This window comes from Daucus carota, chromosome 1 (assembly GCF_001625215.2).
Source record: "Daucus carota subsp. sativus chromosome 1, DH1 v3.0, whole genome shotgun sequence".
Taxonomy (NCBI): Eukaryota; Viridiplantae; Streptophyta; class Magnoliopsida; order Apiales; family Apiaceae; genus Daucus; species Daucus carota.
This window is the reverse complement of record NC_030381.2, coordinates 4,005,172-4,031,253: the sequence shown is the minus strand read 5'-3', so window position 1 is coordinate 4,031,253 and position 26,082 is coordinate 4,005,172. Positions and strand designations below refer to the sequence as shown.

The following is a 26,082-nucleotide window of genomic DNA, read 5'->3' as shown; positions in this document are numbered from 1 at the left end:
ATAAGTCATTTATTTAAACTCTGGTCAATGGTCAGCCTCTGATCGAAGTCCGAGTTAAAATAAACATTTTGGTCAGCTAATATTAGTTTTTATTATCAAACGGTAGAAAAACCATTTGAATTCCTGAGTGGAGAAAAACACGGTAATTATTTGTGTTTTCTTGGTAAATGGTGCATATTTGTTCAGATTCACACGCCACTCATTATTACCTCTCCACTACCATTTTTTTTACCGTTAAGAACATGCCACGTGCCCCACTACAGCGTTTATATCTCACCCGCATGCATACATACATATATATTCTCAGAAATCGAGTATTTTCTTCTCACTTCCCACGATATCTCTCTCTCTCTCTCTGATAATATTTTCAAAATCTCTTGTGCGCATTTCATCAAACATCTCATCTACACTTCACGATTTTCTTGATTTTTTTTTCAGAAATCATGTCGACAACTGCTTTCGAGTTCAATGGCGCAAAGTTCGTCACCAACAACTACTCAGCCATACTTGATAACGATGAAGCTCCCAAAGAGTTTCATCTTATTCAGGACTTCCTGGCTCACAGTGAGCTAATGTATGCTCTAACTCAGCCGGAGTCCATCTCTCCTTCTCAAGTTCTCACTCTATGGAGATCAGCAAATTACGATGATGGAGGTGAAAATGGTTGTCCATCTCTCACCTGCAATTATGAAGGTCAAGAATATGCTATCTCACCAGCAACTATCAGGAAGGCTCTTCATCTTCCTGAAGAGCAGAAGTTTGATTCCTCAGTCCCTACTCAAACTCTGAGGGACATGATGATTTTTCTTGGGTACACAGCAAGTACTGACAAGATGGGAGAACTTAAGCGTCCACATCTCTGCAAGGAGTGGAGCTTCTTTTATGATTGCATCACCAGAGCTTTCGGCAACAAATGTAGCAACTTTGATGCCATCCCCATCTTCAGTCAACAGATTGGGTACTCTCTGATTCATAATCTCAAATTTGATATTGCTACATCTATCTTGAGATTCATTGGTGATAGGAGAAAAGAGAATATGAATATAGTCTATTATGCTAGATTCTGTCAGCTTATATTCTCTTATTGTTTTCCTGATGTGCCCATTCCTGAAACTGGTAATGAATCACCCTTTAAGATCACCAAACGTGCTTTTACTGATCTTATTAAGAAGGATAGCAAGAAACCGCATGTGCCTGTATTTGCCATTCCTGTGACTGTACAGGATAAATTAAGAGTCGCTTTACCTGATAAGTATTCAGCTCTATTCTCTGATGAGAATATACCACAGCCTTCACCTTCTACTGTTGATCCAGAACCAGTCCCAACCTCTGGTCCTTCCCAAAAGGGGCCAGTTGTAAAATCTACTCACACACTACCCTCTGGTTCTTCACAACAAGGACCAGTTGAAAAATCTTCACCCAAGAGGATACTCAGGTCCACTAAATCCCCAACCAAACCCTCCCCACCTCCCAGAAAAAGAAGATTTCTGCAGAAAATATCAGACTCTGACTCTGATGAAGCACCTCCACCTCCTCCACCAGCAAAGAGGCTGCGAAAGAAAATACAGCCAACCTCTATTACTGATCTGACTGTGGAACCACCACAGTCAGAGGATCCTGAACAACCCTTGCTTACATTCTCTGATCACTCTGCAGAGCCACTTTTGATTGAACCCATTTCTGCAATGCCACTTGATATTGCAGCAGCTGACCAACAAATGTCAGAGTCAACCTCTGATCACAATGATCAAACTGAAGAGACAAAGTCTGTTGAAGTGAAAATTGCAGCTGATACTGAAATATCAGAAAAACCATCTGATGCACCTGGTCAATCAGAGGATGCACAAATAGAAATGGTCCTTCAGCTAATTCAAGATTCTTTAGTTCAACCTGATGATATTGTTGCAGCTCCTGCTCAGGAGATTCAAATGGCAGAAAACTCTGAGGCAGCTACTGAAGCTCTAGAGTCACATACTCTGAGTGTTTTTCTTGCAGACATTGATGATGATGAAGGCACAGAAGTCACATCAACCCCTATAATCTCTGAGCCAGTCAGAGAAACTACACCTGAAAGGGTTGATTCCCCAGTTAAAACACTGTCACCAGTTAGGGAATCCACTCCCTTTATAGCTCCTACAGTTCCAAGCTCTCCCATTCCATTTTCTGAACCTGCTAGAAGGAAACTTTGCCACTTGTCCTATACTCACAGGATGTGCAGAACCACATCACCTTCTGTAGAAGATAGACTTACCTCTATTGAAGCTACTCAGGCTTCAATGAATTATACTCTGGCAGATTTGAGTGCTTCTGTGGCACAGCTGGTACAGGTTCTCACCTCTGCTGATGTCAAAAAGGGGGAGAAAACATACAAAGACAAATGCAAACCTGATCAGAAATTAAAAAGGAAAAAGCCAGATGATGATGAGGAAGAAAAAGGGGAAATGAACAAACAGCAAAAGCTGAAGCTGCTGCAGAGTAAAGAAACAAAGAAGAACAGTAGAGAAGCAGCAAGCTCTGAGAGACCACCCAGAGAAGCTCAAAAACACAAATCTATGGAATTGACTGTTGCTCAGAGTATAACCAAAGCAGTCAGAGATTCAGATGCTATATCTAAAGAGATAGATCTTGTGAACTCTGAAGTGGAGAAGAAGAAAGAAAAACTGGGTGCTGAAGCTGAAAAGCTGATTGAAGCTGGAGACCCTGAGTCTCAGAAATTTTGTCAAACTCTGATACTCCCAAACAGGTTAATATTGGTTTAATGACTCAGAAACAGCTTAAGCATAAAATCAAGGAGGTTAAGAAGGAAAACAGGATTAAGGAACCTAGGAAAAATAGGAATGGAAAAGTTGGAATAAATAAAAGCAACAATTATATGCCTGTTCCAAATGCTCCTAGGAAAACTTGTCATAATTGTGGTAATCCTAATCATCTTGCTTCTTTTTGCAGGAAAAATAAGGACATAAATGCTATGTCTCCAAAATCAGAAGTTAAGACTAGGAATACTAGATTTAGACCAGAGAATCCTTGTTTTCATTGTGGTAGTTTATGGCATTCCATTTACACTTGTAAGGAATACCATAGTTTATATTATGACTATTATGAATTAAAACCTTCTTTGAAGAAAAAGATTGATTCTCCTAGTTCAGCATCTGTTAAAAAGTCTGTTAGCACAAACTCTGATATAAACTCTGATAAATCTTCCGCTGCTAGTGTTAACAAACTTAACAAGAACAAAGGATCCAAGCAAGTCTGGGTCCTTAAAACTAATCATTAGTTATGTATGTGATTGCAGGGCAACAGGAAAAACATCCTAGTTCTGGACAGTGGATGCTCAGGACATATGACAGGAAATAAAGCCCTGCTATCAGACTTTGTGGAGAAGGCTGGCCCAAATGTTTCTTATGGAGATGGCAACATAGGGAAAACTTTGGGATATGGCAATATCAATCTTGGAAATGTCATCATTCAATCTGTAGCTCTGGTCTCAGGACTTAAGCACAATCTGCTGAGCATAAGTCAAATCTGTGACAGAGGATATCATGTCAATTTCTTGGAAGAACACTGTGAGGTCATTAGTAAAAGAACTGGAAAAGTTGTTCTGAAAGGATACAGACATGGCAACATCTATGAAGCTAAGCTATCTTTAAACTCTGAAAGCTCTGCAATCTGTCTACTTGGCAGAGCCAGTATTGAAGAAAGCTGGAACTGGCACAAGAAATTATCTCACCTGAACTTCAATAATATAAATGAACTTGTGAAGAAAGATCTTGTGAAAGGACTCCCAAAATCAGTTTTTACTCCAGATGGACTCTGTGATTCCTGTCAGAAAGCAAAACAGAGGAAGTCTTCCTTCAAAAGTAAAACTAAGTCCTCAATTCTTGAGCCATATCATCTGCTGCATGTTGATCTTTTTGGACCAGTAAATATAATGTCCATTGCAAAGAAGAGATATACTCTGGTCATTGTTGATGAATTTACCAGATATACGTGGGTATATTTTCTTCACAGCAAGGATGAAACACCATCTTTATTGATTGAGCATATCAGGCAGTTGAACAAAATCTCTAAAGATGCAGTAAAGATCATAAGAAGTGATAATGCTGAACGACGGCACCGCCATATTGTTGAAACAGGGCTTTCGCTCCTTGCTCATGCTAAGCTTCCAATCACATTCTGGTCTTATGCCTTTACAACCGCTGCATATCTTATTAATAGACTGCCAACGCCTACATTGTCCAATAAATCACCATATTTTTGTTTATTTGGCACTCTCCCTGATTATCTTAAATTACGCAGTTTTGGTTGCTTATGTTACCCCTGGCTTCGTCCCTATGCTAGCCATAAGTTAATACCAAAATCAACGCCATGTATTTTTATTGGATATTCCAAAACTCAAAGCGCATATCATTGTTTTGATCCAAAATCTAACAAAGTTTATACTTCTAGACATGTTAGATTTTTGGAAGGAGAATTTCCTTATGCACAAATCATAAATAATGGCACTGAGTTCAAGAATTTTAAAATGGAGGAGTTCTGTAAAGCAAATGGCATTAAACAGGAATTTTCAGCACCTGGAACACCTCAACAAAATGGTGTTGTAGAAAGGAAGAACAGAACTCTAATTGAAGCTGCTAGAACCATGTTGGAGGAAGCAAAATTGCCAACCTACTTCTGGGCTGAGGCTGTGCAGTCTGCCTGTTTCACACAGAATGCAACTCTGATTAATAAACATGGAAAAACTCCATTTGAAATGGTTAAAGGCAGAAAACCAAATCTCAAATACTTCCATATCTTTGGATGTAAATGTTTTGTTCTGAAAAATCATCCTGAACAGCTAACCAAATTTGATTTAAAAGCTGATGAAGGAATTTTTGTTGGTTATCCTTTATCAACAAAAGCCTTCAGAGTTTACAATCTGAGAACAAGGGTAATCATGGAATCCATTCATGTATCCTTTGATGATAAGAAAATTACTGGAATGGAAGATTTTGAAGATCATGAGCAACTGAGATTTGAAGATGAAGATACATTCTCTGACTCCATAAACTCTGACTCTGAGACAATATCAGAGCATGTCACTTCTACTAACCAACCTCAAGCACATGTTGAGGGGGAGCACTTTCAAGATGAAAATCTGGATGAAAATGTTGCAGACTCGGCAGAAAACACAAACTCTGATTCTGACTCCTCAAACTCTGATCACTCTGCATCAGAGAATCAGGAGAACATATCTTCAGGGGGAGCATCAGAATCTCAGAATGCTCATGGAGATAGCATGAATAATGGGGGAGAGGCATCAGAGATCAAAATGATACTGGCATGGATCATGGGGGAGGATCTAGTTCCAGAAATCAACTGCCACATGAAAGAAAATGGACAAAGTCTCATACACCAGATCTGATTATTGGGGATCCAGATGCTGGAGTACAAACCAGAACTGCAACAGCAAATGAGTGTCTATTTCATTCATTTTTATCTCAGACAGAACCAAAAAAAGTGGAAGAAGCCTTAAAGGATGCAGACTGGGTAACAGCAATGCAGGAGGAGTTAAATGAATTTGAGAGAAATAAAGTCTGGACACTTGTACCAAGACCAAAGAACAGATCAATTGTTGGTACTAAGTGGGTTTTTAGGAACAAAACAGACAGTGATGGTGTAATTACAAGAAATAAAGCCAGACTGGTAGCTAAGGGATATTCTCAACAAGAAGGAATTGACTATGATGAGACCTTTGCCCCAGTTGCCAGATTGGAAGCAATCAGAATTTTCTTAGCTTATGCAGCACACAAGAAATTCAAAGTGTTTCAGATGGATGTAAAGAGTGCTTTTCTTAATGGGGAGCTGGAGGAAGAAGTATATGTTGAACAACCTCCAGGATTTGTGGACACAAAATTTCCAGATCATGTCTACAGATTGGATAAAGCACTGTATGGACTAAAGCAAGCACCAAGAGCATGGTATGAAACTCTGGCTCAATTTCTTTTGGACAGTGGTTTCAACAGAGGTACAATTGATAAAACTCTATTTTATCTCAACCATGGTAATGATCTGCTATTAGTTCAAGTCTATGTAGATGATATTATTTTTGGGTCTACTAATCCTAAACTCTGTGAGAGATTCTCAAAGCTTATGCAGTCCAGATATCAGATGAGCATGATGGGAGAAATGAGCTACTTTTTGGGACTTCAAGTCAAACAGACTGATGAGGGTATTTTCATTAATCAGTCTAAATATACCAGGAACCTGCTAAAGAAATTTGGCATGCAGGATAGCTCAGCTGCTACCACTCCAATGGCAACTGCCACTAAGTTAGATAAAGATACTGGTTCACCAGTAGAAATTACTAACTACAGAGGTATGATAGGCTCACTTTTATATCTGACTGCTAGTAGACCTGATATCATGTTTGCAACCTGTCTCTGTGCAAGATTTCAAGCAGATCCAAGAGAACCACACCTTGTAGCAGTCAAAAGGATTTTCAAATATCTCAAAGGAACAGTTGAGATGGGACTCTGGTATCCCAGAGAATCAGACTTTACACTGATTGGTTACTCTGATGCAGATTTTGCAGGATGCAAAATAGACAGAAAAAGTACAAGTGGGAGCTGTCAATTTCTAGGAGGAAGATTAGTTTCTTGGTTCAGTAAGAAACAAAAATCTATCTCCACATCCACTGCAGAAGCAGAGTATATTGCTGCAGGAAGCTGCTGTGCTCAGATCTTATGGATGAAGAATCAACTACTGGATTATGGGTTAACTCTGACTCAAATTCCTATTTATTGTGATAACCAAAGTGCTATTGCTATGACAGGAAATCCAGTACAGCATTCCATGACCAAGCATATCAGCATAAGGTATCATTTTATCAGAGAACATGTGATGGAAGGAACAGTAGAGCTTCACTTTGTTCCAACAGATCAGCAGTTGGCAGATATCTTCACCAAACCTCTGGCTGAAGCAACATTTACAAGGCTTGTAAACGAATTAGGGATGATTTCTGGTCCTCTCTAAACTCTGATACATTGCATGATACTATATCTGTTAGTACTTGTTGTTATAAATCTGATCTACAACTGCATCTGTTATTCTCTGATCTAAACTCTGATGATTATACTCTGATTTGATAAACTCTGATATTTAAACTCTGACCCGACAAACTCTGATGACTTGAATTTTTCATGATGAAAGATACTCCTGTGAAGAATTGTTGCACTTAACTGAATTTAGTCATAAGCCTCTCTAAAGTCTGAATTTTGTGATATTACAGCTGTGGAAATCCCTAACACACAACACATGAGTTAATTTTGTTACTTAGACTGTCTTACTTCTTAGATATTAGATATGTACTCAGAAAAGAATCTGCTTTCCTCCTCTTATGAGCTAAGAGTTAATATATCTCAGTTATGGATCCTCAAGATATTTCTTCTCAGAAAAGAAAATCAAAAAAAAAAAAAAAAAAAAATCAAAAAAAAAAAAAAAAAATTTATCTCAGGTACTCCTTTGAGATCTTAGAAAATCTGTGAAAGGAAAGATCCAAGTGCACTGCTGGTATTAAGCAAATGCATCGAAAATTAAGTTAATTTTTGGGGACTTTTCACATTCTCTGATTACTGGAGAAATACTCTGAGCAAACAAAAGTCTGATAAAGGTTATGACTCACTTACCATGAGAAGTTCCCTTTCAAAAGACAAATGTTGTTCAAAAGAGAAGAAATGGTATACTCTGATCCATTTGTGAGAAACTCGGCTTATGAGATGATTAAAACATTTTCTTAATCATCTGATTCTTTCTAATATTATTTGAGAAATTTGACAATCTCTGTGACATTAGAATATTCATGTTAACACACACCTCACTCCACTTCTGTGATTAACAATTTTTTTCTTCGAGTAATTTTTTTGACTAGAGTTCAATAAATATTTGCAAACTCTGAGGAGCAAGTGTCGTTTAGACCTTGAATATTTATCTCTCATCATTACAAGATTCTATGATCACTTTTTGATTTGTCATTTTATAAGTCATTTATTTAAACTCTGGTCAATGGTCAGCCTCTGATCGAAGTCCGAGTTAAAATAAACATTTTGGTCAGCTAATATTAGTTTTTATTATCAAACGGTAGAAAAACCATTTGAATTCCTGAGTGGAGAAAAACACGGTAATTATTTGTGTTTTCTTGGTAAATGGTGCATATTTGTTCAGATTCACACGCCACTCATTATTACCTCTCCACTACCATTTTTTTTACCGTTAAGAACATGCCACGTGCCCCACTACAACGTTTATATCTCACCCGCATGCATACATACATATATATTCTCAGAAATCGAGTATTTTCTTCTCACTTCCCACGATATCTCTCTCTCTCTCTCTGATAATATTTTCAAAATCTCTTGTGCGCATTTCATCAAACATCTCATCTACACTTCACGATTTTCTTGATTTTTTTTTCAGAAATCATGTCGACAACTGCTTTCGAGTTCAATGGCGCAAAGTTCGTCACCAACAACTACTCAGCCATACTTGATAACGATGAAGCTCCCAAAGAGTTTCATCTTATTCAGGACTTCCTGGCTCACAGTGAGCTAATGTATGCTCTAACTCAGCCGGAGTCCATCTCTCCTTCTCAAGTTCTCACTCTATGGAGATCAGCAAATTACGATGATGGAGGTGAAAATGGTTGTCCATCTCTCACCTGCAATTATGAAGGTCAAGAATATGCTATCTCACCAGCAACTATCAGGAAGGCTCTTCATCTTCCTGAAGAGCAGAAGTTTGATTCCTCAGTCCCTACTCAAACTCTGAGGGACATGATGATTTTTCTTGGGTACACAGCAAGTACTGACAAGATGGGAGAACTTAAGCGTCCACATCTCTGCAAGGAGTGGAGCTTCTTTTATGATTGCATCACCAGAGCTTTCGGCAACAAATGTAGCAACTTTGATGCCATCCCCATCTTCAGTCAACAGATTGGGTACTCTCTGATTCATAATCTCAAATTTGATATTGCTACATCTATCTTGAGATTCATTGGTGATAGGAGAAAAGAGAATATGAATATAGTCTATTATGCTAGATTCTGTCAGCTTATATTCTCTTATTGTTTTCCTGATGTGCCCATTCCTGAAACTGGTAATGAATCACCCTTTAAGATCACCAAACGTGCTTTTACTGATCTTATTAAGAAGGATAGCAAGAAACCGCATGTGCCTGTATTTGCCATTCCTGTGACTGTACAGGATAAATTAAGAGTCGCTTTACCTGATAAGTATTCAGCTCTATTCTCTGATGAGAATATACCACAGCCTTCACCTTCTACTGTTGATCCAGAACCAGTCCCAACCTCTGGTCCTTCCCAAAAGGGGCCAGTTGTAAAATCTACTCACACACTACCCTCTGGTTCTTCACAACAAGGACCAGTTGAAAAATCTTCACCCAAGAGGATACTCAGGTCCACTAAATCCCCAACCAAACCCTCCCCACCTCCCAGAAAAAGAAGATTTCTGCAGAAAATATCAGACTCTGACTCTGATGAAGCACCTCCACCTCCTCCACCAGCAAAGAGGCTGCGAAAGAAAATACAGCCAACCTCTATTACTGATCTGACTGTGGAACCACCACAGTCAGAGGATCCTGAACAACCCTTGCTTACATTCTCTGATCACTCTGCAGAGCCACTTTTGATTGAACCCATTTCTGCAATGCCACTTGATATTGCAGCAGCTGACCAACAAATGTCAGAGTCAACCTCTGATCACAATGATCAAACTGAAGAGACAAAGTCTGTTGAAGTGAAAATTGCAGCTGATACTGAAATATCAGAAAAACCATCTGATGCACCTGGTCAATCAGAGGATGCACAAATAGAAATGGTCCTTCAGCTAATTCAAGATTCTTTAGTTCAACCTGATGATATTGTTGCAGCTCCTGCTCAGGAGATTCAAATGGCAGAAAACTCTGAGGCAGCTACTGAAGCTCTAGAGTCACATACTCTGAGTGTTTTTCTTGCAGACATTGATGATGATGAAGGCACAGAAGTCACATCAACCCCTATAATCTCTGAGCCAGTCAGAGAAACTACACCTGAAAGGGTTGATTCCCCAGTTAAAACACTGTCACCAGTTAGGGAATCCACTCCCTTTATAGCTCCTACAGTTCCAAGCTCTCCCATTCCATTTTCTGAACCTGCTAGAAGGAAACTTTGCCACTTGTCCTATACTCACAGGATGTGCAGAACCACATCACCTTCTGTAGAAGATAGACTTACCTCTATTGAAGCTACTCAGGCTTCAATGAATTATACTCTGGCAGATTTGAGTGCTTCTGTGGCACAGCTGGTACAGGTTCTCACCTCTGCTGATGTCAAAAAGGGGGAGAAAACATACAAAGACAAATGCAAACCTGATCAGAAATTAAAAAGGAAAAAGCCAGATGATGATGAGGAAGAAAAAGGGGAAATGAACAAACAGCAAAAGCTGAAGCTGCTGCAGAGTAAAGAAACAAAGAAGAACAGTAGAGAAGCAGCAAGCTCTGAGAGACCACCCAGAGAAGCTCAAAAACACAAATCTATGGAATTGACTGTTGCTCAGAGTATAACCAAAGCAGTCAGAGATTCAGATGCTATATCTAAAGAGATAGATCTTGTGAACTCTGAAGTGGAGAAGAAGAAAGAAAAACTGGGTGCTGAAGCTGAAAAGCTGATTGAAGCTGGAGACCCTGAGTCTCAGAAATTTTGTCAAACTCTGAAGTTCAGAGGCAAAGAAACCACTCTCTTTTATAAATCTCCTTCCTTGCAAGCAATTGATGAAGCCATGGCAAGGAAAATCTTTGAAAAAGAAAATCCAGGAGTTGATATTGAAGCCATCAGACTTGAAGAAGAAAGATTGGCTGCTGAGAAGAAGAAGATCAGCAAAACAAAATCTGATAAGCAAAAACAGATTACTGATTCCTCACAGAAACAGGAAATTCCAAAACAAAAGGGAATAGTAATCAGTGAAGTAAACTACACTGATATCAATAGACCAAGAACTAGATCTCAGACTCAATCTGAATCTGATATAGCAGATAAAGGAAAGAAACCTGTTGATGGAGTTCCTTCAGCTCCTCCTGTGATAAAGAAGTCAATGATCAAGATAGCATCAGAGAATCCTTCTAAGAGGATGTTAGAGCTGAGCAGAAATGCAAATATAATCACTGATGTATCTGATCAAGCTATAGAAAGAGAAGCTGGGTTGATCAGAAGAAGAAAAGGTGAAAGCAAGCCAATATCTGATATAGCTTTAACCTCTGACAATGCTCAAGTTAAAGTTTCAGTTGAAGAAGAGAAAGTTGAAGACACTAAAGCCTCTTGGTTAAAGTTAAGTTCTGAGAAGACTCAAGGTCAGAAGAAGAAAAAGAGTTTATATGGGAGTCTTGGTACAAATTTATACAAGGAAAGCTCAATGCTCACCAGAGTAAGAACTCATGGCACCAGAGGGAAAGAAGCTTATGACACAACTGGTCTTGGTCACAGAAAAGAAAAGATTCAAACAGGCTCAGCAACTACTTTCAGAGATCCTTATCCTCTGACTGAAAAAGTAGGAGAAGCTGTTACACAGAAGGATCTTGACAAAGTTGAGTCAGTACAGATTCTGATGGACACTCATGATGGGCCAGAAGATAAAGAAAAGATTGCTATATTTCTAGAATCTGGCAGAGTGTATAGAATATCAGAAGCTGATTTATTGCTGAAATCTCTGAGAGAGCTGGAACATTTTCACTATATGTTGGAGATCAAGAATGAAGCAACTCAGAGGTGGTCAGATCTGATGAAGAAAACAATTAGTGAAAAGAGAAGATTCTATGGAATAAAGTCTGATGATGAATATATTCCACAAATAGCTCAAGATGATGGTTCTGAAATTAGCATGGAAAAGAATAGTTCTGTGATGGAGACTATTGCAAACACCAGAATCTTGGGTTATAATAATGAAGCAGACAGGCCTAGAGTCATTCAGCTTGGAGAAGCAATGAAGAGAAGCAAAGCTAATGCTTTGAGATCAGCCATATACCAGACAGGAGATGAAGATGAAGAGTTGAAGACCGTCAAAGCTCAAATGATACAAACTCTGAAACAAATTGAAGAAGATCTGATTATCAAGTTTGTTAAGGAGAGCTATGGGTATAGACTGATTGGATAGTTAGTTCTGCTATGATCTGTAAGTTGTAATTAGTTCTGCCTATTCTGTAAGTGTTGATTTATTTATGCAGATTAATTACTTCATGCATTTGTCCTTGATTGTTTTTGACATCATCAGTAAATATATAGAACTTGTTCATTCTGTCTAATGCACAAGTTGGGGGAGATTGTTACATATTTGATGATGTCACAGGTATCTAACTTGTTTAGTGTGCAGAAGCAAATATCAGAGTTTAGCTGGAAATCAGAGTTTAACGACTGACAGCAAAAGCTGAAGCTGCTGCAGAGTAAAGAAACAAAGAAGAACAGTAGAGAAGCAGCAAGCTCTGAGAGACCACCCAGAGAAGCTCAAAAACACAAATCTATGGAATTGACTGTTGCTCAGAGTATAACCAAAGCAGTCAGAGATTCAGATGCTATATCTAAAGAGATAGATCTTGTGAACTCTGAAGTGGAGAAGAAGAAAGAAAAACTGGGTGCTGAAGCTGAAAAGCTGATTGAAGCTGGAGACCCTGAGTCTCAGAAATTTTGTCAAACTCTGAAGTTCAGAGGCAAAGAAACCACTCTCTTTTATAAATCTCCTTCCTTGCAAGCAATTGATGAAGCCATGGCAAGGAAAATCTTTGAAAAAGAAAATCCAGGAGTGGATATTGAAGCCATCAGACTTGAAGAAGAAAGATTGGCTGCTGAGAAGAAGAAGATCAGCAAAACAAAATCTGATAAGCAAAAACAGATTACTGATTCCTCACAGAAACAGGAAATTCCAAAACAAAAGGGAATAGTAATCAGTGAAGTAAACTACACTGATATCAATAGACCAAGAACTAGATCTCAGACTCAATCTGAATCTGATATAGCAGATAAAGGAAAGAAACCTGTTGATGGAGTTCCTTCAGCTCCTCCTGTGATAAAGAAGTCAATGATCAAGATAGCATCAGAGAATCCTTCTAAGAGGATGTTAGAGCTGAGCAGAAATGCAAATATAATCACTGATGTATCTGATCAAGCTATAGAAAGAGAAGCTGGGTTGATCAGAAGAAGAAAAGGTGAAAGCAAGCCAATATCTGATATAGCTTTAACCTCTGACAATGCTCAAGTTAAAGTTTCAGTTGAAGAAGAGAAAGTTGAAGACACTAAAGCCTCTTGGTTAAAGTTAAGTTCTGAGAAGACTCAAGGTCAGAAGAAGAAAAAGAGTTTATATGGGAGTCTTGGTACAAATTTATACAAGGAAAGCTCAATGCTCACCAGAGTAAGAACTCATGGCACCAGAGGGAAAGAAGCTTATGACACAACTGGTCTTGGTCACAGAAAAGAAAAGATTCAAACAGGCTCAGCAACTACTTTCAGAGATCCTTATCCTCTGACTGAAAAAGTAGGAGAAGCTGTTACACAGAAGGATCTTGACAAAGTTGAGTCAGTACAGATTCTGATGGACACTCATGATGGGCCAGAAGATAAAGAAAAGATTGCTATATTTCTAGAATCTGGCAGAGTGTATAGAATATCAGAAGCTGATTTATTGCTGAAATCTCTGAGAGAGCTGGAACATTTTCACTATATGTTGGAGATCAAGAATGAAGCAACTCAGAGGTGGTCAGATCTGATGAAGAAAACAATTAGTGAAAAGAGAAGATTCTATGGAATAAAGTCTGATGATGAATATATTCCACAAATAGCTCAAGATGATGGTTCTGAAATTAGCATGGAAAAGAATAGTTCTGTGATGGAGACTATTGCAAACACCAGAATCTTGGGTTATAATAATGAAGCAGACAGGCCTAGAGTCATTCAGCTTGGAGAAGCAATGAAGAGAAGCAAAGCTAATGCTTTGAGATCAGCCATATACCAGACAGGAGATGAAGATGAAGAGTTGAAGACCGTCAAAGCTCAAATGATACAAACTCTGAAACAAATTGAAGAAGATCTGATTATCAAGTTTGTTAAGGAGAGCTATGGGTATAGACTGATTGGATAGTTAGTTCTGCTATGATCTGTAAGTTGTAATTAGTTCTGCCTATTCTGTAAGTGTTGATTTATTTATGCAGATTAATTACTTCATGCATTTGTCCTTGATTGTTTTTGACATCATCAGTAAATATATAGAACTTGTTCATTCTGTCTAATGCACAAGTTGGGGGAGATTGTTACATATTTGATGATGTCACAGGTATCTAACTTGTTTAGTGTGCAGAAGCAAATATCAGAGTTTAGCTGGAAATCAGAGTTTAACGACTGACAGCTGGATCAGAGTTTAAGCGATGATCAGAGTTTGCAGGCGGCTGATTTTCAGGAGCATATCTGACTAAGTAAGGAAGATAAAGATCAAGAGAGATTGTGCAGATCAGGACAGCAGGAGGATAGCTACTGATTAGATTATTTTAGGAAGCAGATAATTATAAATCAATCAGTAGATATCATGTAACTGTGTATATAAACACAGCTTAGGGTTTACTCTAGATGAGTTATCAATTGAATATCATTCGTGTAACCTAGCAGCTCTTAGTGATAAGATATAAATCACTAAGAGATTATTTGTAAACTACTGAGATTTGTGAATAAGAGTTTATTGAATTATTCTCTTATACTTGTGTTTATTTTGGATTGTGTTCACTATATTATCACATATATAGTGAGTTTAGTCGGCCTAACAGATGAGTCTCCGGTCTGTAGTTTGAAATTTGAATTTTGAATGTACCTCGAGTTGCCGCCCTTGCTGAGAGAAAACGCCATTTTTCAATCATATTATAATTGAAAATTATAGATAACATGTAAAATTTTGTTGACTCTAATCATGCATTACTATTTTCTAAATATATAGTCAACGCTAAATTGGCATGTGTAACAAGTTTTCATATTAAAATAATATACCGATTTAAATTAGTAAATAACATATCACATTTTCAATATAAAATCAATATTATTGAGACAGTGTTTTTTTTTTTACAAGTTCATGCAACCATTTTGCACAATGCTTATAAATTCAATTATCCAGTTATTGAAATCAATTTAGCCAATTATTGAAATCATTAATTCAATGATTTATTTCACAAATTTGTATATAAATTATGGATGAGGATAATATATTCATTTCTTCCCTCCTATTTGGTAAAATATCTTAATGTTGAGTTTGGTTCATGTGAACGGAATGAGTGAAAAGAAAAATATAACAAAGGGTAAGAGGGAATGTTCTGAAAAAAATGAACTAGTGTAAATTTTGTATGATAAAATTTGGGTCGAAAATAAGTGAAATAAGAACGGAAGCATATTTTCACAAAGTGGAATGCAAAGTGGAGGGTTTAAGATATAGTTAAGGGTGGCAGGAATGTTATGATAGAAAAAATGAGATAATTAAACATTCAAGCTAAACTATAATTTAAATTTCATATTCTTAATTTTCATTCATGAAACATAATATTATAAGTACTCAATTATTTTGAGAAGTTTATAGTTTTATTATAGGATGTGTTACTAGTAACATATACCGAAAGAATGGTATGTTATAACAAGTACCGAAATGAGCTCAGAAATGATAGAATGACAATTATTATTTTGAATTATTTTCTCGCAATTTATTTTATTTATTCCAAGTCGACCTCAAAAAAAAGTATAATGTACACATCACGTGAAAGATGCTAACAAGTAACAAGAGCAGACAACCGGACGGCAAGCCACTACAAAAAACCTCACATCCACTTTTCTCTTGTAATTATTTACCTTTAAGATTAAAATTAAGCACTAAACATCAGTCTTACCATTGCTTAACTCATAATTAATAGTATACACAATTATTTGTAAGCATATAAAATTGTTTCTAAGGGGGTTGACCGCATGCTTATGCTGTAATCATTATTTTATGGTCAGCTGCGCATGTGTTGTTTAGATCATGTTTAGTATGAGATGTCATGCACTTGTTTAATGTTGTGTTCAATCACCAAAATACATCTACACGATCTAGATAAATCTTAAATAGAACCTTTACATCTTGTTCGCAGGCTCGCAGCAGTGAGTTTTCGGTTCCGTTAGCTGATTGAAATAATTTACATCTAGGTTGGAGAGTAAGTTTTTGGTTTGATTAACTGATTGAAATAATTCGGCTTTAATATATTTTTTTAAAAAAAATATTTTGATGTTCTAGTTTTCAATATTTTAATTAAATTACCTGAATAACTGAAATATATTAATGAAATAAAATTATTAATAATATTATATTATTGGTCACACTCTGGAGATAACTCATCCTTATAATACAACCTTCAAATCACCGATGGTTCCGACATAATTTCAAAATATAATTCGTAAACATAACATTTTCTGTATGTGCAGTTCGCGGAACCCTAATTAGTATTAAAAATAAGACTAAAAGTTGCAAGAGTTCTGAACAACCTTGGTTTGTGAAGACATAGATAACCTTTTGGAAGAAAGAGGGTTAGAGAAAAGGCATTGAAAAAGGTTTGACCTCCCCGTTTTGATTTTGTGAGTGCAACTCAGACTGAGACACTAAAGAAATTAAAAAGATGGTGGGACGTACATGTTTAACTTTTAAAATAGTAAAAAGGAGTTGAACTTGAAATGCCGCAAGCCGCCTTATATTATAAAGTATAAAATATCATAAAAGATAAGTTTAACACTTTAAAATTTTGGCCCTCAAGGCATTTACGTCTTCTTGTCTATTGTTCTGTCTGCCAGTGCCTTAGCATTTGTGTCTAAAATTGTCAAAAATATGTTTAGAACACTGTTTCTAACTAAGAATAAAATGTAGTTAATGATATATTATAAAATTCGGTCTTTGACGGTGTGATAATAAATAATATCTTACCAATATTCAATATGAAAAATGATTTGTATAGAAGAAAGAGAAAAAAAAGTGTTTTGCAGACAATATTGATCGATACACTATAAGTTTGTGGCTTTGTACCCCTGGATCACTTTACTTTTGTAAGTTCGTCCAACCTTCTCTGTTTTTGGTGATGATGCCTCTTAACTCTTAAGTACTCCCTCAATTAGAATTTAGATAATCTTTTGACAAAAGTATTTATTGTTTGAATCTACTTTTTATGGATATTTATGACAATTTTTCAGTGTCATTTTTAATATATTTAATATTAGTTAAGTTCAATGGAGTACAAAAAAAATTAGAGTATTGGAGTACAAAATTTGATAAAATGTAATCTAATCATCTAAATTTCAATTTTTTTTGTTCAATAATATTTGTAAATATTTGACAACCTGCACATTATGTTCTGCAACATAAAGATCGTGATCAAATGGTAGAATAATTACTTTTATAAATCATAAGACTCTATGTTCTGCAATATAACTAATAAGCAGAATAATAATCTTAATACTTGTTAAAGTTGAAAGATATTAATGATTAATTGACAATTATGTGCAAGACAACTTATAAATGATAGATTATATCAAAATTTGGATAATCAAAGATATTATATAGGATCAAACTAAAAAATTATGATTTGTACTCCAATACTCCAATATTTTATGTACTCCATATAACTTAACTCTATTTAATATTACAAAATTAAATATCAATATAGTAAAAATGACCGTATATCCAGTTATATATATATATATATATATATATATATATATATATATATATATTATATATCTATTTAGAGGTGAGTTCTGGTACAAACTTACAAACTTTCTGCGTTCAACACACATATAATTTGAGTTCAACATCTTTTTAACATATTTTGTTGAACATCGATTAAAATTGCGTTGGAGAAGTACATAAACTAATTTTTGAATGTAAGAACTAAGTTAAACGTATTATACAATTATTATTATGATTCTAAACCCCACCCAAACCCCAGAGGTATAGTTTAAGCGTCTTTATAGATATATTCAACATAATGATAATTAGTGTTCAACACCCGATGTTGAACCCCAGTTACAAATGTGTTAGAATGCGCGATTTATTTATGCGTTATTTTTATAAATTGTGATGTTTTTTCAAGAATTTTCAACATGAATACTTTTGATAACTAAAAACTAACACGATGGGAGAATAAAAAAAAGTTTGAAAGTTTGTAAGTTAAAAAAGTTTTTATTTGATCCTATCCCTATTTATATATATGTTAGAGCGGAATCTAAAATTTATCATTTTAGTCATGTTGTATGTCCCTGTTAAAAGTTTTTTTTTTGTCAGGATCCTGTTAAAAGTTATGATTTATTGTTATATATAAAAATTGAAAAAATTATAATTATAATTTCATAACAAGTTAAAGATAGCGAGATATTTGGGGTAAAATTGGTAGAAAATTAAATTTATACTTAAAATAGTGAAGATGTCTTGAGAATTAATTAAATTGAAATAAAATTTACAAATCCAATCACTAGAAATAGAATTCAAAATTTGACAGTTTAATATGTAAAAGGCCATTGTCTGTGCGTGTTCAGTGTTTACTGCCGGCTTATATTTTACGTTACTGTGTGTGCATTTTTTTGCTGACAAAAATACTGAATGTATTTTAATTACAATAATATATGATTTCAGACGTCAGGCGGCTAAAGTTAAAATAATTTTTCACATATGACATCTCTAGAATCCTTTTATTACAACGCAAGTTATATACACAAATTTTGTTCCAATATTTTTTAAATAACATAACAAACAAATTATTGATGTAATTAAATAATTTTTATGCATATATTGATCCTCATCATTATTAGTGTGAATGAAACCATCAAACATTGCCGACTAAGATGAAAGAGTTGGTTTTTATAATAATAATTTTTACTAATTATTCGAGATCAATTCAATAAAAAAACACGGTAATTCTTGGAAACAAATAATTTATTAATTTTTTAATTCAATTATCAAGTTAGTAATTCCGCAATTCCAAGCAATATTAGTATTAAGCCTTTATTTTCAAGATTGCATCATGCATGCCAAGAATCACCAACACCTTTCAAAAACAAAACATACAAACTCAAATTTTATATCAATTTAATGTCAAAAATTTAGCTCGAGCACTTAAGCTAAAAAGAAATGGATAATGTCAAAAATGAGTAGCAAAAGGAAATGAAATGGACGAGGGTGGTGGGAGTGGAGTCTCCACAAATTCATGCAAATGTAATGCAAGTGGATATAGTAAATTAGTGGAGTCTCCGCATGCTTGAAGACACACTTAATCAAGGAGTATAATTCATGATTCCCTTCAATCTTTGAGTTTGTTTGGCCATTAGTATATGCAATGCAACCAACCTGCATTATACTTTTACATCCACCCTCCTCGCTTATTGCCTGCAGCCAGTGTGTCATTTTGTCCCCACTTTTCACCCCCTCTCTTCCCACTGCTGCCGTCTGATTCTGGTGAATGGACATATATGCCATGGTTGTAATGATGACCGTTTTTATCCTGAGAATGACATTTAAATTAACGTTTTTAATATAGTCCATTTTTTATTCCATTTTTTCCGGAATCATTCACTCCAACCAAGCACAACATTAGTGTGTGTGTTTTTTTTTTTTTTTTTTTTTTACGTTTTTTCCCTGAAAAATGCGTCACTAATATACGTTAATAATGTGTCATAGTATCGATAATAAAAAAATAAATTAAAATTGAAGAACTTGGTTAAAGTTTTCTAATTTTCACAAAATATTGACATGATCTATTAACATGTTGTAAATTTCCGTGTAGTCGTTATTTTTAAGGGTGATGCTACGTAGCTCAAAAAATTTCACCAATTTTTTTTACAAAATGATGTGGTAGACAAGTGAAAAATTATGATCGGGTGATTGATGTATATAAGAAGGTCTTATTATTATCAGAGTGAATTCAGCTATTCAGAATTCGACACATTATTTGATAAAAAATTTGGGACAATATTAGTTGGAAATGTAATCTGGACGGATCCGTGATTTTTGTTTGATAATTTCCGCGTATAAGCCTTACAAAAAAAAAATGATATCTTTTAGAAAAAAAGTGAACAATTTATTCCTATTTTAAAAAAACCAAATCAATATTTTACAAAATCGTGAAAACTTCAACAACCATCCCGAAATTTACTAAAAGAAATTAAGTTGAACTCAGAATATATATTAGTCAGAAAATTAATCTGGACTCATTTATCATTTTTTGTTGCAACTAAATTTATACATCTTATATACTTCTCAAAATGAACAAATATCTAATCCGGATATTTCGAAACAAGAAAAAATAAATTTCTAACTTGAACTATCCAATCTCCTCCTGTTCTATTGGACCATCCGATTCAGTTCCCCTCTAATTTGAAAAATGAAAATGTCACACACTCATTCTAGTTGAAACACAATGAAATGATCGGGTTGGCATGGCCTTGTTTCACGGACGTGGTATTACATTGGGTGCTCCGCGTGTAGCAAACACAAGTAACTACCACTTTGGACCCCTACCAACATCCACGCCTCCACTTTCCCTGGACAATTCCCCACACTTCTATGTTTTACTATACACACATCACACCTGCATGTTTATCAAACACTCTCTCCGTTTCAATTTACATGTCCACTCTCTCCGTTTCAATTTACATGTCCACTTTGAAGAAAATTTTTTGTTTCAAATTACTTGTTCACTTCAACTTTCAATACAAAATCATATTTCCAAAGTTAATTCTACTTCACATATCTCTTATTTATATTTTCTAGATCAATCTCACTCCACATATTTTGATCATTTAATGCAATTAATTTGTGAACATCCACTTTTCTTAAACTATGTGATTTTTTTAAGTGAGCATCTAATTGGAAAATTGGAAAATGGAGGGAGTATGTTTAATAAATACACACATAGCGTGTCTATTTTATAAATATCTGTATATAGAAATGATTAATGACTAAAGAAACGAACTTGCTTTATTTCGCTAAAATAAATTTGAACCGACCAAAATACACGCATACAAGGAACATTAATTGTATTCGTGAAGGTATGAAATTGTCTTGGCGAAAGTTCTTAATTCTCGTGACTCTCGTTTCATCGGGATGTAATAAATTTTAGTACGATTGGAATGAACATTCATGGTTGGATGAAGAAAATAAAATGTGAATTCACACTTTAATTTCATTCCATGATAAACACTTTGCAACATGTGGGATGATGTTTATCTTTTTTTTTTTTCTATAGAAAATCCAAAATAGCGGGGTAATTTAATATTGGGCTTTTTTTATTCATAACCACGTTTTCAATCTTATTTTCAAAAATACTACCTTCTCCAATCTTATTTTCAAAAATACTACCTTCTCTAAAATATTTTCAAAAATACTGTGGTTGCATATGCAACCATATATGCAACTACAAATCTTAATTTCAAGTTTCAGTTTTCAAATGTCATTTTCGACCACATCTTTGGATTGGATATATATATATATATATATATATATGGATTCCAAATATGAGGTCGAAAATGACATTTGAAAATTAGAACTTGAAATCAGGAATTCAGTTGCATATATGATTGCATATGAGATTGTATTCAGTTGATTCTATTGGAATCTAATGGCTCCTCCAGGAGCACCCATACATCAGTTGCAACTTACAGTTTTCAGTTGCATTTATGCAACTGAAAACTGTAAGTTGCAACTGATGTATGGGTGCCCCTGGCGGGCCATTAGATTGCAATAGAATCAACCGAATGCAACCTAGCTCATATGCAACTAAATGCAACCTCATATGCAACTAAATTCAACTGAAAATTGTAAGTTACAACGGAAGTATGGTGTGCCCCTGGCGGAGCCATTAGATTGCAATAGAATCAACTGAATGCAACCTCATATGCAACTAAATGCAACTGAATTCCTAATTTCAAGTTCCAGTTTTCAAATGTCATCTTCGACCTCATCTTTGGAGATGAGGTCGAAGATGACATTTGAAAACTGAAATTTGAAATCAGGATTTGTTGGGAAAACTACTTCTGAGAAAATTCTTTTGGAAAATGTTTCCAAAGAAACTAAAAGAAATTAATGATAAAATTGTTATCAAGAAAAATATTTTTGAGAATTATTTTACAAAATTGTTCAGGAAATTTATATTCCCCAAATATATTTTTGAAGAGATTTTCGGAATTTGGAATTTATTTCCGGAGAAAACTTTTTCTTATTCTATGAATTTTTGAAAATTTTTATCAAGAAACAAATATGAAGAAAATAATTTTTCAAATCAATTAAAATTAATCAAAATTTCTAAATATTATTAAAATTTTCAATAACAACTTTTAACCATTTGATCTATCTTTTTATATATTTTTTAATCTATATGCGCTTTCACACCAGAAAGGTAAATCAAAGGTTACATATATCCGGAGGTACTGTTCAAAATCTAAGCCAACTCTAAATCTAAGCAAGTAGATCAAGATAAGCTATTACCTATGACTTGCAATATTTTATAAAGAGTGATTTTGGCTTTTCTTCTATCTTTTTCGATAACACCAATAAATATCTGTGTCCAGCTAATCAGCTTTGCGCATGCTATCCAATTTATGCTGCACGAATCAAAACTTTGCACTATTTTGCTTTCACCAAATTATCTTCGATTAAATACAATGGTCAACTCTGTTATACCTTTATGATCTTGTGTACAACAGTGAAGGTATAAAATGGATCCTGTTTTATGGAAAATACCTTCTAGACCATGCGGAATCGGCATGCAAATTTAAAAAGAGTATATAAATCTATGTGTTTTTTTTTTGGGGAAAATTTAGCGTGGTTTTCCAATTGGCATTAATAAAAAATTATTCAATTGTGATTATTCAAAATTCATTAAAATGCAATAATATTCAAAAATTAATGAACTTTTTGAAGTTTTTAGAAATCTCTCCATAATTCATGAGCTTTTAATGATTGTGTTTAAATTATAAAGATTTTATAATGTATTTCTGCATTTCACATAAAATTAAAATCAGATATACTATTATTAATTATTATTTTATAAATTTTATAAATATTCTTAATTAAAAATACTATTTAATTAATATATTTTAGAGAAAAATTATAAACAAAGAGTGGTCACATTATATATTTTATATTTGTTGGGAATATAATAAAGATGGTAATTAGTAGTGGTATGATGCGCGTGCGAGCAGCGACACTATTCTGGTATATGTTAGGTGGTGTCAAGTGATTACAATAGTACAAAATATACGTTGAGCTGTCGGGTAATATAATCATGCATAATCTTTGCATTTTTTGAGGATTAGATTGGATTAACACTTACGTATCTCCTTCTTACTTTGTAATCTCCATGTATAAATACACCTGCCTCTAAGTCAGTTAGCACACACTGCATTCTTCAAATAAGCTCATTTCCCTCTTTCTCTTTTTTGTTAAAAATTCGTCGTAAATAGTCTGGTTTGTTGCGGAAAATATATAAATATAATGGGGGAAGCTGTTGAGTTCTTGCAGTATTCAAATGGGTTCGGGCATCATAAGATTGATGAGGGATTGTTGATGATTAATCGCGAAGCTTATCCGCAGATTAGTCATGATTCTTGGTTTGAGGAGGAGATTGACGTTGATCTTAAATGGTCGTTTGCTTTGAACAGGTGGGTGCGCGCGCGTGTTTAATTCAATTTTATGTTCTAATTACATAATTTTTAAATATATCTGATATTAATTCTAATTTAAGCATAGTGCATGCAAATACATTACGTACTTTGCAAGTTTGCATGCTATTTATATTTATAATTTAGGATATAAATATGAGATTTTTATTTTTCTTGATGCGAAAAAGCGGATACTTAGTATAATTTATTTCTGTATGATGATAATTTTGCAGTGTGCTGCACAGAGGAAGAAGTGAGTACCAGGACATAGTTCTTCTGGATACGAAGCGATTTGGGAAGGTGATTAAACTAATTATGTGACTAAACAGATTTTGATTAATAATTAGATTCAGATTAATAAACAAACTAAGTGATTATGCAGGTATTGGTGCTTGATGGTAAGATGCAAAGTGCAGAGATTGATGAGTTTATTTATCATGAGTGCTTGATCCATCCTTCTCTGTTATGTCACCCTAAGTAAGTGTTTTTTTTTTGTTTCTTAATTTTAAGTGGAAAAATAATCAATAATGATGTAGAAATGTGGCATATGTTTGAATTAAAAAAGTAATTATTACATTGATTTGCAGTCCTAAGAGCATGTTCATTATGGGAGGTGGTGAAGGTTCTGCTGTTAGAGAAGCACTTAAGCACAAATCAATTGAAAAAGTAGTCATGTGTGATATTGATGAGGTAAAATTTACTGTTGTTTATTTTTTTTGAGAGAAAAATTTACTGTTGTTAATAAACGCGGTAAGGTATGCTGCAACAATCATCTGTCAGGGACCCGGAACCATATATTATACGAGTATAACTTAAATTGCATTGCAGGAAGTTGTTGATTTCTGCCGGAGACATTTGAGCGCAAACAAGGAAGCTTTCTCCAGCAGCAAACTTGATCTTGTGATTAATGATGCCAAGTGGGTGACAATTTCTGACTTCTCTTTGTAGTAGAAACACTAAATGGTATTAAGTAACTAATTACATGATTATGTTTGGATTATGGTATTAATCAAAGGGTTGGGCTAGAGGAAAGGAAAGAAAAATTTGATATTATAGTGGGAGACTTAGCAGATCCTGTTGAAGGAGGGCCTTGTTATCAGCTCTACACAAAGTCTTTCTATGAGAAAATTCTGAAACCTAAGCTCAACCACAGTGGCATTTTTGTTACTCAGGTAATTAGAATATATCTAATTATTAGCACATCGAATAATTTTTAGAGGTTTTGGGAGAATTGGTTATGTAACATGGTATCAGAGCTCAGGCTCACGAGATAAGCTTACGAGTTACTATTCTGGTTCTTTTTATGTTCAGGCTGGACCTGCTGGAGTGTTCACCCACAAGGAGGTCTTCTCATCTATTTACAACACAATCAGACAGGTCTTCAAATGTAAGTTTCTGTTTTCTGGTGCTAAGAGCTTAAATTTTTTGTATTTTGAATCACTCTGACATTTGAGTCAGACATTCATAATTGTCTGCAGAACTTTGATATTTATACTAAGCTGTGTAGAATCTTCTGCTATAATTGTTTTTTGACAATATTATACTATGTGCAGATGTGGTGGTGTACACAGCTCATGTGCCATCTTTTGCAGATACATGGGGGTGGGTTATGGTAAGTAACGACGAAGTTTCTGCCTAAGACTCTGTTAGTAATCACATCTACATATGTTTCTGATGTAAAACTACGACAAATCCAGGCCTCGGATCAGCCAATATGTGTTGATGCTGTGAACATAGACAAGAAAATTCAAGAAAGAATCGATGGAGAACTAGACTACTTAAATGGTGCTATGCTCTATTCGTCTACCATCCTAAATAAGACCATTTCTCAAACGTAAGCTTATGAAACTTTCATATTTATATGTTTTTCATGCGTGTCCTGTTTAAAAGAACGGTGGTTAAGAATGGCCCTTATGGTTTATCTGTCACAGGCTGAAAAACGAAACTCATGTTTACACGGAGGAGAATGCAAGATTCATCCCTGGTCATGGAGTGGCCTATCGCATTTGAAAGCAGGAGTCTGGTTTTCGGACAACTGATGCTCAGAGATCTGGGGACAAGAAGTTATTTCAATGAAGTGTCTATAGAGTTTCATGGAACAAGTAAAATGTATCTAGAACAATGTTAGAAGCATATGGTTTTAGGTTGCAGTGATTGTGCTCGGGGCTTTGCTAGCTTGTTTAATACAATTGAATCTTACACGAAAAACATTTCCATGTAATGTCATGAAATCAAGTTATTTGTCTCCATCAAGTCTCAGTATCACGACTAGATGAACACGTACACACCTTTATTATCATATATTTTTATTAAAATAAAATGTCGACTGAAAAGATTAGGGTTGCAGCATAGTCATAGCCTCTGAGATG

General features: G+C 34.9%; 2 protein-coding genes across 2 annotated transcripts in view; both read left to right on the top strand.

Moving 5' to 3' along the window:
- LOC135151699 (uncharacterized) overlaps positions 1 to 2,890 on the top strand; it is a 39,619-nt gene extending 36,729 nt beyond the window's left edge. The window contains exon 2 of the mRNA XM_064090786.1: positions 439 to 2,890. Within this exon, the coding sequence (XP_063946856.1) occupies positions 444 to 2,759 (2,316 nt within the window). The 5' untranslated portion in view covers positions 439 to 443 and the 3' untranslated portion in view covers positions 2,760 to 2,890. The remainder of the gene's footprint in view (positions 1 to 438) is intronic.
- A 20,544-nt stretch (positions 2,891 to 23,434) lies between these two features.
- On the top strand, positions 23,435 to 25,960 carry LOC108206157 (thermospermine synthase ACAULIS5). The gene is made up of 10 exons (XM_017376368.2): positions 23,435 to 23,713; positions 23,947 to 24,013; positions 24,096 to 24,190; positions 24,301 to 24,403; positions 24,542 to 24,630; positions 24,729 to 24,885; positions 25,025 to 25,100; positions 25,267 to 25,325; positions 25,411 to 25,547; positions 25,645 to 25,960. Exons 1-10 carry the CDS (start codon positions 23,547 to 23,549, stop codon positions 25,721 to 25,723), a joined length of 1,029 nt encoding a protein of 342 aa, XP_017231857.1. The 5' UTR covers positions 23,435 to 23,546; the 3' UTR covers positions 25,724 to 25,960.
- The last annotated feature ends 122 nt before the right edge of the window (positions 25,961 to 26,082 follow it).